At 41.5% G+C, this 14,985-nt stretch overlaps 1 protein-coding gene across 8 annotated transcripts in view; it reads right to left on the reverse strand.

Annotated features, from left to right (window-relative positions):
• DGKQ (diacylglycerol kinase theta) overlaps positions 1-14,985 on the reverse strand; it is a 99,043-nt gene that overhangs the window by 65,364 nt on the left and 18,694 nt on the right. For all 8 annotated transcript variants that reach the window (XR_012670896.1, XR_012670897.1, XR_012670895.1 and 5 more), the window contains exon 2: positions 8,887-8,966. Coding sequence is in view for 5 of the 8 variants with exons in the window: in XM_075136872.1 (XP_074992973.1) it covers positions 8,887-8,966 (80 nt within the window). In the remaining 3 variants the exon portion in view is untranslated. The remainder of the gene's footprint in view (positions 1-8,886; positions 8,967-14,985) is intronic.

The raw sequence follows: 14,985 nt of genomic DNA on the forward strand, positions 1-14,985 counted from the left end.
ACTTTATGTACAAGTTCAGGATTTAAAAATGCAGACAAACCATGCTTTGGGGTCCGTCTCCTACTCCCATCAACCCAAACAGAAATTTCGTTCTCTGCAGCCCTCCAGCTCTAACTGACACAAAGTTCATGGTTGGCTTGCCTTTTTTTTTTTTTTTAAATCAGAATACTCTAGTCATATAATGCATGTTTATAAAAAGAATATATAACCTTGAGGAAAAAAAAAATCCTGGAAAGCCTGGGCAACTTTAATCAAACTATCTCAGATTAAGTTCAGGGCTCATTATCCCCGCCCACTTTTCTTGCACTTTCATACTACTTCTTCAGGGGAAAGGAAAAAGGAAAAACCAAACCTTCTCCAAACATACAAGTTACCTGGCTCAGCTCTTCTGCAGGTGAAGTGCCAGAGCTGTTTTCTCGCTCTAGCCGCTCCAACAAGAAAAGAAAAGTCCAATCCCAGCTTGGTGGGAGAAGGCCACTTGCCCAAAATTCATCCTACACAATGAGTTCAAATGCAGAAGGAGATAATGAGAATGGCTACATGACCACAATCCCAGCCAGACACAGCAATTGAGGAGTACTGAAAAGCCCTGGTGGGATTTTTTCAGGAAAGCTTCTCTGCACATCCCAACCTGTCTTCAGGTTTCAAGTGTCACCTTCAAGCCATCTGCCTAAGCACTCCTGCCACAGCCCCAGGCACAGCGGAGCCAGACGTCCCCAATGCTGCAGTATTGCCCTTGAGATGAGACGCAGAGGAGACCACCGTTAGCTCTGGAGTGGGGAATAACCTGCTCTGGACACCCAGCATGAGCATCCGATCCCCCTCAACAACCAGTGTTTGAAACACAGAGAACTTCTCTTTCCCTGGCCATGAGTCTAGCTGTTTTACCTTACACCTGGCATAGAAATGCAGGCTTTTCATTATTGTCATAGAAAGGTTCTGCTGAAGAAAAAGGACAGTCCGTAGATCAAAGGATCAAAGTAAAGTTTTGTGAAAAAACAGTGTTTATTTTGGGAAAGACTGTGAGAAAGAACTTTGACAGGAGTCAAACTTATTCAGGGTGAGACTGTACTTATCTAGAAAACTCAAGGGAAGGAGACCAAGTCTAAATTCTGCAGTTGTTCAGACCCTGGTGACAATCCCCTGAAGTCTCAAGTCACTGCCAAAAAGAAGGGAACAACTTGCCGATTGAAATGTTGGGTGGAAAAAAAAATGAAAAAGGGCAAAAAAGAAAAAAATCTTTTCCTTCAATTTCTTCCTTTCTGCAACAAGCTGAAGAAACGTCATTTATTATGAGTGGTCTTTCTAACTTGCTTTAGAAGTGACAGGTATAAAACCACTGCAGAGCCTGGCGGGAAATGGGATGGGAATAAGACAGAAAAAGAGAAAAGGTAAAAGAGCAGGTATAACATGACGAACTCATCAATCACATCATGTTTCTCCCAGCAGCTGCCTACATTTCTTTTGTTGCTGATCAAGTTCCAAGCACTCAATACATTAAAAAAATCAAAACTCAGACTAGGAAAGCCAGTGAGGCAGCATGTCAGAATATGAAATGTTACAAATTATTCTTTAATTTATATCCACCTGTATAAGTACAGCAAAGTACAGACACATAAGGTGGCCTACAGAGAGAAAATTAATAATTGATAAGACTTTAAAACTGCTTTTCCAATACAACTACTTAAATTACTTTATTCAAACCACGAAAATCAATTTCTGCTGAAAAATACAGAAAATTTCTGCTAGTAATACCATTAAACAACATCTAAGTGCCCTTACAGTATTGATCAGAAGCCCATCGACAGAAAGTATAGTGGTAACAATGCAGCATAAGCTCCAGAATGACTTTGCACTCATGGACAAGATACTCCTAGTTACTATTTTGTTTCCTGCCATCTGTTAAGAAATCCAAAGCATTACAGAATGGAACACATTTCTGTAAAAGTTCCCATCAGCCTGTAATAAATTTTGATCCTACAGAAACCTAAAACTTAGATTCTAACCCCTTCAGTGCAATCTGTGCAAATGCACAGCAGTTCTGCATCAAAGAGCAAGAACAGAAACAAAATGCTCTTAACAGCCAACCTTTGGAAGAAAAAGAACGGACAGTATTGTTTTCTTTCAGTAGTGCCTTTTAAAAATTGATCCTCATCCTGAAATGCATGTGGCAAGCATGTGGCCAACAGCAGATCATGAATTTAAGTGCACTTCCACTGAGGTGGAATCACTATGTACAGAGCAGCCCAGCTACCACCCAAACCCTCTGGTTCGCGGATAGAGTCAGGTCAGGTCAAGTCTTACTGGTCTGCAACCTTCTGGATATCTCAGCGGGGAAAAAATACAGCTCCACGAAGGCGTATTCTCTACACAGCTGCAGCTGCTTTTCTACCAACTTAGGCAGAAGAAAGTTTTTAACCCGAATCCTGCGCCAAAGACTTCCAGGCTGAAAGCCGAACGAGAGAAATACAGATATACCAAATGCCAGAGTGACAGTTGCTGTCTTGGGCGGTCTTAAAAAAGAACAACCTACTAAACAACTTTTCCTAGGCCTGTGTCTAAATATTATGTTGCCCATGCATCTCCTGCGCCATCACATCAGAGGGACTCACACTTGGCAGGACTTTGTAAAACACACTGGAGAGACTGAGAAAGCAGGACCTACGGTAGTGTGGGGCTGATCACCTTCCAAGTAGGAAAAGGTACACAGAAATAAGGATACAAACACTCTCACAATGGCCTCCAAAGGTTGAGCAAAAGAAATTTAACCTAAGGTCACCAGTTTTCAGTTCAAAAACAGTGACATTTTAAGGATAAGCACAACCAGCTTGGAAGCAACCATCTTCATGAAATGCCTACAAGGGTAGTCACTCAGGGTCTTTCACAAAGACTGCTATCAACACAAGGCCAAAAAGAATTGCTGATGCAAATTAAAATGGTGTTTCTGAAATAAGAACTTCTTCTATGGATTGTGATGTTTCAGTGCAACAGTACTTCCTTATCTAATGCTCCTAAGGTTCACCCTGACACCGAAAACCTTTGCTCTAGAGAGGTAGAAACGGTGATCACAACTGAATACACCCCGTGATTATTCTGCCCAGGTTAATTAAGTGTCTAGACCACACCCTCTCTGAGAGAAGCTAACAACTTTGTGATTCAACTTTTCCCAGTATTCACATCTTTTCAATTACTTACTTATTACTCAGTAATGACAAAGAGCCCTTTTATTTTCTTGAAACCTCTCTGCTTTAGTAGCAAAAGATTACTGCAACTTAGATACACTGCATGCACTTGAATGCACTCTATTTCTACTTTTTCCTTTTAGGGACAATGCCTGTCAATTACTCGTCAGTTGTGTCCAAATTGACATTCTTCCTCTGAGCACTTGAAATATCAGTTGGTGTTAAAAAGCAACTTTAAGTACACATTCCATACGAAGTTCTGAAATCAGATAAGAATACAAAGTTAAATGGTGTCTCAACATATCATAGGACAGAAGAGATGAGAAAATCAAACAGTTATCAAAATTTTAATTGGGGCTAATGCAAGGGAATAATGCACACATCCATATGCAACCTCATCATACCCAGGAATTTTTTTCTCCATCCTACAGATCTTTGTGACAGGACATTAGGCCTTATCTACAAGCTCTCAAGGACCCTTTGTGATGGGAACTATACAGTGAATTCCATACCATTTCATATCAGGAATATATGATACTTCTACTAGAAAATGAGACTTGTATGAGAGTTTTCTACTGCAATTAAGGGTTGCTTGGACTAGCATTTTTTGTACTGGAAAGAGAAAACGATATGAAAAGACAGACACTCCTTGCTTTTATTGCTACAGAGGAAATCAATGTCCACCTCCTTTTATCAAGATAAAGAATTAAAAGAAACAAACACAGTGACATCCCATACCACCTCTGAACCTGAAGAGTCATTGATACACCTACAGGGCTCATCTGGAGTTCGCAGGCTACCAGGCAGCTTGCATCAAGTTTGAATAGAGCATAATAAGCTCTCTTGAGTTTACAAACTAGGGGGTGCCAGCCCTTCCCTTTAACCTCAGGGTTAAAGGGACTATCACTTTGGGGAGGAAAAAGAGGAAACTGTGGTGTAGTGCCAAGATTACCAGCAAGCAGTTTTACACCTCATTTGGCTTCTAAATTATGCCATGTGGCTGCTACGCTCCAAGCAACTGCCTTGCTGAAACAACACAGGTATGGATGAAGCGTTGAAGAACTAGAGACGGACCTTCTCAGGGAAGGAGGTCAGGGCTATCCAGCAAATGCCCAGATAAAATCATAGAGTAGTTTGGGTTGGAAGGGACCTTTAAAGGTCGTCTAGTGCAACTCCCCAGCAACGAGCAGGGACATCTTCAACTGGATCAGGTTGCTCAGAGCCCCATCCAACCTGACCTTGAATGTTTCCAGGGATGGGGCATCCGCAACCTCTCTGGGCAACCTGTGCCAGTGTTTCACCACCCTCACTGTGAAAAATTTCTTCCTTTGATCTAGTCTGAATCTACCCTCTTTTAGTTTAAAACCATTACCCCTTGTCCTATCGCACAGGCCCTGCTGAAAAGATCAGCTTGGGGTGCAACGGTTGGTAGGACACCCTATGAAAAAATCCTCACACCAGCAAAAGCCTCTTTATCACGAACAAATAAAAGAGGAAGAAGAGAGAGAAGAACGAACTTTCCCAAACTTGTTTTTATAATATATAAAAGAGGAAAAATATTAAGCATATATTTTGTGAAGTCAAGTTCATGTTACAGATCTAACTCTACCACCACCACCACCAACCAAAAAGATACAACAAGAGGGCAGGATAAAAAGTACCTTGATTGATGCATGCCAAATATACAGTAATTTGAAGATGAGATGTAACAATAATATACCAATCAGCTTATGCGCAAACATTGCATTTCAGCCTGTCTTCTATGACAGTCTGCTGAGAGAAGCAGTAAAAATTCAGCAAGCATCTCCTGCAGCACTTTTTAAGCCATGTTTATATGAAACCTCCAACACCTGCAACTACCACCAAGGAATGATTTTCCTAAATCGGATTCTGATTTTTTTCCCCTATACTCTCCAGAACTCCCACCCAATCCAACCACATCAAATTCTCCTTCCCAGCTTGCCGAGCTCTTTCCTACTTGTTAAAATCTCTATGAGCCATTTGCAACAACATTCCTTAAAAGCTAATTCTCTGAGGCAATCACACAAAAATCCATCAGACATTCTGACAGTTGAATGAGACTGGGGGATTTATTATTCCAAGGCAAGTGAACCAGTAACCAAACTTTGATGGTCTTTGTCTTGCACTTTGTTGGAGCTTCCCATTGCTTCTTGGGCAGGGAACAGAGGTAGGGAGAGAAAGTAAACAAAAAAGAGGTTGTGTCCCAGTACAGAAGTCCTTCAGCTGCAGAAAAATGAGATGCTGCTGTTGTGTATACAAAGTATGAATTGTCCAATACAGAATAGATTATCAGAAGGGGGTTAGGGGGACTTACCCTAACCTGAGTGTCCTTTTTTCCTCTCTTCTACTTTCAGTTTATGAGGAAATGACCCAAATAACCATCTGCATGCAGCTGAATCCGGCAGCCAGAGGGAGAGACTCAGGTCAGCAGGCAAGAGACCTCTGCAACCTTCCCATTCACTATCACAACCTGTGAATGCAGCAGCTACCCACGTTCTGAACTACAAAGCCAAGTTTTATTTTTAGTATAGAAAGCTTCAGGAGAAGCTGATGACCTAAACCAGCATTTTTCCATTCTAGACAACCTGGGTTTAAGAACAAAAGCACACAAGAAAGTTTCATGAGTAGCCTATCAACACTTCTTGAAGTGGAAATGTTTAGAAACAGCAATCCACCAACACAACGACGAGAAAAAACAAGCATACCAAGTGCCCAACTTCCATTTAGTTTTCAAAGAACAGTTATATAGAAAAAACAAACACACACTTCTATGGCAAATCTAAGGGGTGAAAAACTTGTAATACAGCTTCAATTCCAACCCAAGGGAAAATAAAACTTCACATTTCACACCCAAAGACGTTTTGTTTTCGCTGTTATTTTGGTTTTTATTGGGTGTTTTGGGGATGGTGAGGGGTTTTTTGGCTTTGTTTTTGTTTTTCTGGGTTTTGTTTTGGTTTTTTACACATGCCTCCGAGTAGGCAAATACTTGTGGGAATGTAGGGGAGAGAGGGTTGAATTTGGAAAAGTTGCCGAGACCTTAGCAGTGAAACAAATCATATGCCCTGCAAACCATAAAAACACAAACTTGTTCAGAAGACTGAGCCATGAAGTCTTGTTTTGAAACATCATGACCTGGGTCCAGTCTGGAATACTAAATGCAGGTGATAATGATTAACAATAGCACAAAAAAATTCTTAGGGCAGCCTTAAGAGTGAACTGATCAATAATGATCTGAGGTTGGATGCAGTCATAGCATGCTTGTGACTCTGTGGGCCTTTACTTGACCCTGGGAAGGAAACCCTACTCTCAGGAATAAAAGTTTCCATGAAACATCTGCTGAAAAATTATTCTCTGACAGTTTGTCTTAGTATCAAATGACACACACTCTGATGAGCTTCAGCAATTGCCATCTTTTCTAGATGAAATCCAGGGGATTAAAAAAAACTAATGTATATCACTTCTGTAATACACTGAATACTGACATACTGGAAGGAACTATCAGAAAAAAAATCCCACCTGTGTTCCCTCCTATGTCAGACCTTTTCATAAATAAGTAATAAATAATCTGAAAGGAGAGCAGGGAGATTAAGAAAATAAACTTTCCACACATTCTATAAACGATTATCATTTGGTTTTTGCTCTGTTATGTTTTTTAAGCAAATGCCAAGTTCAATATTTACTTCGACAGAGCCTGCACGCAAGACGACATCTCCCATATGGCAGACTTCACTTGCACAGCAGATCAGGATTAATGCAACTTGGATGACCACATCAAGAAGGACAAGACTGTCCAGAAAGAACAGCACAATCCAGTATTTTCAAAACATAATTGTTATAGGTCACCACAGATAACACAGAAGACTCTTTGCAGCTAAATACAGCAATACTGAACTGCAAACAGCTTTGACGGCTGACACACACTCAGATAAAAAAAATGCTGTGCAGTAGGATTTGTGTGTAAACAATAAACAATTAGATAAAATTCACACGTTGGGGCAGGCAGAGAATGGGGACTGGCAAAAGAAGAAAACAACTACACTGACATCTGTGACTGATGCAAGTGGAAACATTAATAAGTTTAAATGCAGGATTTTCACCATGCAAAAGCAAAAGAACAAATACTATTTTGAACAATGAATTAAATTTAGAGCAAATTCACAAAAGAAGCAGTCACAAATGTTTACAACTCTGACACTCTGAATTAAATGAATGTTTCCCAGTTGGATTTGTACCACCCCCCGAAAGGCCCTTGCAGAGATACCTGTATCATCTGACTCATCATTGCTTTTCCCTACAATGACTGATCACCAGCATACTGAAACAGCAGTAGATGCTAATTCTTAGTAATAGCATTTCTCACTATCTAAATGTCCCTTTACTGTGGGTTCTAAGACTTAGAGCAATATTTCTTCACTATTTCACTGGCAACTTTCTATGTATTAGACACCTTTTTGCCACTTAAGTGATATCTCAAGATGAAAAGTATGTGGGGAAGAGGAACCGTGTAGCAAAGCCTAACAGCATTATCACCTAGACAAAGCAAATTTAAGAAAAACGAGTGGTTAACTTCTCTCTATCCAATTCCTGTAACTCGATTTACGTATTGTTTTAAACTTTCCCGTCTTACGCCCTACATAGATTTCCACAATATAAAGGAACTTGTAAAGCTTTTTAAGATACAAAGAAGGGAATCAGCTCCCCTTCACAGGTTCCCGGGTCTACACTATGTGTTCCCATATATGTGTTTTTAGTCAGCGAGGTCTGTGATGCACATGATTCTGATTTTACAGTCATGTCTCATTTGACTTTGGCATATGGCTCCTTAAGGTATTTGTAGTATTTTACTACTTCTTTAGTAAGTTTCTCATCTCCTTCTTCCCTTTTTTTCCTTTTCTGTCATCCTTTCCCTAGTGGATAATACACTGTTTTCTCCTCAATTTAGCTTACTAATACCTTAGTTGCATCCTATTATCTTCTTTAAAGTTGATTCATCTTTCACACCCTTTAAAAGCAATCTCTTAAGCATGAAGTCTTGTGGGAGAAAAAGTCACAGGGCATGTGAAAGCAATTACTTTATTAATTATGAAAATAAATAAATTTGAATTATTACCATCAATTGAAGTACTGCCCTCTGATTTTTTGAATCCTATGTTTTTAATGCAATAACTTTACTCTCTGGACGAAATAAACAAGCAAATTCTTAAGATGCAGCAATCAATAGAAGCCAAACACAGACCCTTTGCTAGGCAGAGAAGCTTCAGCATTTTCCCAGTAAGATGTAATTGCTGTAAAAAATTTGGTGGTGTACAGAGTTCTTCTTTAGTATGACACACAGTATGGTTTTCTGAGAGCACTGATATCAATCAGTCACCCCACTCCATTATTGGCAAGGCTTCCAGGTAATGACACACAAGTAAGAACATCTAGTAATATTTAAAGAATGCAAATAACTGCTCTTCAAAGACAGACTATCCACAGCTGCCCATAGCAGGGACTTTTCAAAGGAAATGTAGCTTTGCCTTTGAGCAGCTATAAAAGCCTCAGTGATGACTAACACAATTGATTTAAGCATTATGATATTAACAAGCCACCACTGTACTACACCATATTCATGCGTGATAAATCTGTGCTATTATCCCAAGAAAGAGACTTGGCAATCCCAAGAGACAAGGTGCTTACTCACCCTTACAAGGCTGGGAGCAATACATGAGCATGGTATCTTGACATTCTTGAGGCACTTTTCATGAGACATGAAGTTGCAAACTGTGGAAATAAAATAAGAACTGTGAACAAGTCTTCACAAACAAGGGACTTTGTGAAAAACAAATAAACAAAAAATCATATGGAGTCAGATACAATTAGGAACACATCTTTTTAATCACATTTGCTCTCCCCTAGGTTTGAGAACGTGCATGACTGTCACACTTCTTGCAGTGCATGAACTCCAGCTCGTTTTGTTACTAAGATGTTGGCAATGGCAAAGGAAGGAGAGTTTATCCCAGTGCATTACAGGCCTACAGCAAGTCATGCCCTCCCACACTCTGTAACAACCAAAATGAGCTCTTAAATTTAAAAAGAGAGTTTAAACAGTCTAAAGTCCAAAATAGCTCCCTAATGTAGCCAAAGCAGATGAACATGTTTGAAAGTGAATTATTCTACAAGCTAGTCTATGCGACAGGAATAAATGGGAGAAAACACACTGAGCATAACGAATGAAGCAGACAAAATTAAAGGTCACCAGTTGCATGCAGCTCTGAAAGTCAAGAGCAACTAATTATTTCTTCTACTGTGAAAGCAACAGGTTTAGAATTCCACCTGAGCTCCACAAAGCACGCTTTCAAGCAAGACAAGTTTGAAAAAAAACATTTCTCATGTGGGTGACATTTTCCACATCTTCTTACCATGGATTTACATGATGTTAAGCTGTGCAAAGAAAACAAGGGATTCTTTATTTCATTCCCACCACCTCACATTAATTAGGAACTAATAAGCCATGCAGCTATGGCTTTACAGTCCTCCTTCTTTCAGAATTACTATCTACCAGTTCAAGCATGAAGCCAGCTCAGGCCCTGACCTCTCACGTGGAAGCACAGACCTCTCCCGGTGCCTGGGCAGAAGACCACTTGCCAGTGGCAACTGTACACAGGAGGTTTTCGCATGTCCCTGCTTTTCAGAAACACGCTGCACCACTTCCTAAGTGTCACCAGCAACTGAAAAAAGCCCCATGCGCTTCAAGCTTCCCATCTGCAGCCCATTGCTGTTACTGATTCTATGTGATAGGGCCATCAAAAGCAGACAATTTTTCTCTCCTCCCCCTTCTCCAGCTCATGGACTTCAGATTTCACAACACTGCTTCTCCCATGCCAACTCAAGCATTAAAATCCAGGTCCACTTCTCTATGCAGCTTACTGCCAGTCCACGCAAAGTAACCTTTCCTGTTGGTGGCTCAAAAAGAAGGATGACCCCTTTCACATTGCCGCTCATCTTAATGTGAGCAGTCGGCAGACGTTTGTTTTTCATTAGCCTGCAAGTCAGAAAAAGAAGAGGCACTGCAAGTCACTGCTGTGTACAAACATGTTATCATCATCCATGGTTGAACACAGAGTGATTACTGCACTGATGAAAGAAAGTGGGAATGGAGCAGATCCAAACCTTCTGCTGGATGCTATGAAGTGTTATGTGCGTCTTTAAGGTTGATAGCATTCCTGACTAAATGGGGCAGATAAGGGGTGGAAACAGTCAACCAAGAGATGATAAAAGCAGATTCTCAGAGCTGAAAATGCAGATGCCCAACACATTTGGAGCCTCCACTATGGAGGAAGGAGCACATAGCCCATCAGCAGAGAGGAGACCAAAGAGAACAAAGTGATTGTCCAGGCAGAGAAAAGATGCATCTCCTGCTCCAGAAAAAAGGCATGACCCCACACAGAGAATTGTTGAATTCTTACCACACCTATGTATGTTATCACAATGTAGATATAGATGGATGTAACCTACTCTCTCCTCAGGTCTCCGCAACATTTCTACTGACGCTTTTAGGAGGGTCAGCTGCTTGCTGTGAGAGCAGGTCTGCAGAGGCTGCAGGAGAAAAGCTACCTGCCCAACTACCAGCTAGTCTGAAATTCACCACGTACGCCCTGCCACTGCCAGAAGACGTTTGCCCCAGCCATTTGTTTAGGCAGCCTCTTCACTGTCTCACAGGTGGTGCCCGAAGCTCAGCTGAACCTGGCTAGGTGTGGGGGACCGACCTCTACAGGCAGACGCATGGTGACAGAAGTTCCCATGGCTCCAACCCGCAAAAGGCGACAATATGAAGCTTCAAATATAAACAGGCAGCTGTCAAGAACTTCATAAAGGGGTGAGAGTTACTCAAGGAGAAATTCCGTGAAATGGTACTGTTTTCCCTCGTTTTTCTGGTTCAGAAGCAGGCAGATTAGAAAGGAAAGAACAGAGCAAGGCACTGCAGATTGCTCCCAGAAATTTTATGATCTGCAAGAAGCGGCAGGCAACTGAAGCCTGCAAGACCAGTATCTCCAAGTGGCTACTAGCTTTATTTTAAGTGCACACACAGTAACTCAATACACAAGTTAACCAAGCCCTACACAAACACCTCAGGGAATTCAGAGAAGGTGACTCCGAATCAGCCGTTAGAACTAAGGCTCCTTCCATGGGCATGGACCTTGAGAGATCTTCTCCAGTTATTCAGACAATTCAAGTCACTATACAATACCACTCAATTTTCTCTTTGTGGTGACAGAAGCAAAACATGGTCCTGCATATAGACAGCAGCTCATGGTTCAGCTGAGGAAACGTTTCATGGCACAGAAAGATATACTAAAGAAGAATTCAAACTGGCAACTTCAGACAAGCAGGAAAATCAAAGGGTGAACGAAGGTTTCAGACAAGGAGTAAAAGGGAAAGGTGCATAAAGGTTTTAATTGTTTGACTGAATGCATACAGAAAAAGACAACATGCAAAATAATGAATTTCCTAAAATTTTAAGGGAAAGAGTGAAGCAGGGGGAACCCTAAATTTCTATCAGTAGTCCTGGAGAGGCAACACAATTAAGTCTGAAGTTCTGACAGCCAGGAGAGGTTTGGTGTTTTGTAAGGGGTGATCTTCCACAGGAAGAAGGAAAAACGAGCCAGAAGATGCTGTGTGCAGTTTCAGGAGATGAAATACAAAATTTCGAGGAAAAAGCATTTAAAGGAAAAGGAAGAGGATAGGCTGTCTATTTATAGGAAGAGGATTTCTTCATACATACAAACTCAGTGACGAGCTACCAGCAGACACATCTATGGATTGTCTAAGTCAAAACAAAGCAATTTCAATTGCAGCTTTCAGATATATCCAAAACTGATAGTTTCAGTCAGGCTTGAAAGGCTGGAGCACTCAGTGCATCCTTTAGTTGAGCATTTTAAGCACTGCCAAAAGTACCTAAAAGCATCGATGAAGGGAGAGACAAACACATGAAGTGTATTTGAAGAAAACAGTGCCTGCAACCTTCAAACTGGACTTTGAATACAAGGCACCTATATCCAGGTTTAAGCTGCATTGAGGGAACATGAACCGACATGATTTCAAAAGACACTGACAGAATCCACAAAATTGTTTACTTGCAGGTTTGGGTGACTTCATGTGGTCTCTCTGAGCACCTAACTATTCGGTGAAGGGTACAGCAGCAACCACATTTCACAACTTTCCCTTGCTCCCCTCCTCTGCTCAATAATAAATCATTCATATGAAAAATTAGATATTCCCAAAGCACAGCAAGAAGCCAAGTGGCCATCATGCACCACAGGACTGCTCCCTGTCCACATCGAGCACAAGATGTGGCTTTACAGCAGTCTCTGCCCACAAGCCTTCACTTCCCAGGGCCGCTTTCCCTATCACATTTTGTTTGACTTGATGATTTAATAAAGAAAAAGGCAATGTGTATGTACAGCAACACCCAGTGAACATACAGCCAGTAGCTCTCCAACATACACTAGCAAGGAAACAGAAAACATCTCTCTCCAGCCCTCCCTAGGAAGGCAGGAGGTAAAAGCTGGGCATCACTGTAACTCATGAGCTGTGTAACACTTGCTAGCAAAGCAAGGGCTATTTACACCCACCAACATGCCACATTTTTTCCATATAACCCTTTTTCTCTCTGTTCTCAAGATAGACTTCAAAGCAGATCCCAAAAGTGGGAAGAAGAAAAAGGTGGATTATGTCCTGTACAGACTCTAGCAATGTATCAGTGTCCCATGCAAATGATTGCTGGGTGAGAATTGCTTATGAAATACCAAATTTAACACATAATCTTCTCCCATTTTTGAAAAGACCACCCAGTCCTGAGCAAAATCCTAGAAGATGTTGAAAATTACTTTTGTTTACGCTTTGAGGAGATACTCACCATAATTCAGTTTTGCTGTTTTTCAAACAAATTTATTTGTAAATTTATATTTTAACATGTTAGTCTTTATTTATTTTTTTATTTTAACTTAATAATTGTATTGTAAACCTAATTTTACATTTGCTAAACATTTTTAAAAGTAGAGCTACCAAATTGCTCTCCAAGGAAGATAAAGGAATGTCAGCACAAAGACCAAAATGGATTTGATCCTCTCCTGGAAGTGTGATCAGTTTAACACAAGACTTACTGTGGACCTATTCACATGTGCCTTCTTAATCCAAGAGCACTTCTCTCACTTGCGTGGGAACTCGTTTTGAGCTTAAGAAAAGCACCTGCAAAGTAAACTTCAATTCGTCCTCCAACCCTCTGTTGCCTGGATTTGTCGTCCTGCCAGTCGCCTCCTGCCCCTCTACCTCTGGTTCTTACACCTTAATTAACTTGCAGCAGTACCACAAGCAGCAGTAACACTCTCTCCTTCTTCCAACAATTCCCTCCTGTTGTCTTCACTGCAGGGTGCCACAACCCATGGGTTTTGCAGGACATGGTCTGGTACTAACGCAGGAGCCATCACCCTTCTCGTTGCCACAGGTCACATTGAGGACTCTCTACAAGAGAAAGCTCCTACACCTGAAGACAAAGGCAAGTTCCTGCAGCTGAGTGCTCTCTCCACGCACACCTTGCATGCACTGGCACACGGCAGACCCACAGCAAACTTCAGTCACTCCCAAGAAACAACACAGTGTTTTGGCCAACTGCCTGTCACAGAGCCAGCACTGGAAAATTTCACACCCTGACATGAAGTGACAACACCACAACTCCTCAATACTGTCTAGATGGCTTGACAAATAATAATTTCATTTTGTTTGGCATTATCTGTGAGTGCCGTAATTCACTCACTTGCATTTTGCTCACCTGCACAAATTGTAACTCCCAGCAAGTGCCTGACAAAGTTTCTTCCAATCTTTTAACAAAGGTTATAGATTACTGAATGACCAAGTTGACTAAAGGGTTTATTCTTGTTTTTAAAACAAACCATCAGTTCAGCCAGAAATGGCCTAGTAAGTGAGAATTGTTTTCCCAGCTATCAGTGCACAATAAATTTTTCATTTCTGGAAAAACTTAAGTGCAATACATTAAAGAACATACTCAGCTCATTAATGTGAATATAAATACAACTAAATGAAAAGCAGTAATTCTCTGGGGCATCTTGTTAAATGTGAGACTTGGAAGAAGTCCCTGTCTTGGAGAGTTTACTGGACCTGATGGCCTGATATATGTAGGAGTATTACATAAATGAAAACTCTCTACAGGCCTCTACAAAAAGCCCTATAAATTTACATAGATTACATGACAGAATTACAAGGGGAGGGGAAGGGAAGGGAAGGGAAGGGAAGGGAAGGGAAGGGAAGGGAAGGGAAGGGAAGGGAAGGGAAGGGAAGGGAAGGGAAGGGAAGGGAAGGGAAGGGAAGGGAAGGGAAGGGAAGGGAAGGGAAGGGAAGGGAAGGGAAGGGAAGGGAAGGGAAGGGAAGGGAAGGGAAGGGAAGGGAAGGGAAGGGAAGGGAAGGGAAGGGAAGGGAAGGGAAGGGAAGGGAAGGGAAGGGAAGGGAAGGGAAGGGAAGGGAAGGGAAGGGAAGGGAAGGGAAGGGAAGGGAAGGGAAGGGAAGGGAAGGGAAGGGAAGGGAAGGGAAGGGAAGGGAAGGGAAGGGAAGGGAAGGGAAGGGAAGGGAAGGGAAGGGAAGGGAAGGGAAGGGAAGGGAAGGGAAGGGAAGGCCTTCCTGAAGATGTAATGCTGCATGAAACTCCTATGGACTTGCCAGCAGCTCAGCCACTGCATAGACAGTACGTGCACACTATGAGTTTATATCGTGGCACAGAGCTGGCTTT

This window comes from Calonectris borealis, chromosome Z (assembly GCF_964195595.1).
Source record: "Calonectris borealis chromosome Z, bCalBor7.hap1.2, whole genome shotgun sequence".
Classification (NCBI taxonomy): domain Eukaryota; kingdom Metazoa; phylum Chordata; class Aves; order Procellariiformes; family Procellariidae; genus Calonectris; species Calonectris borealis.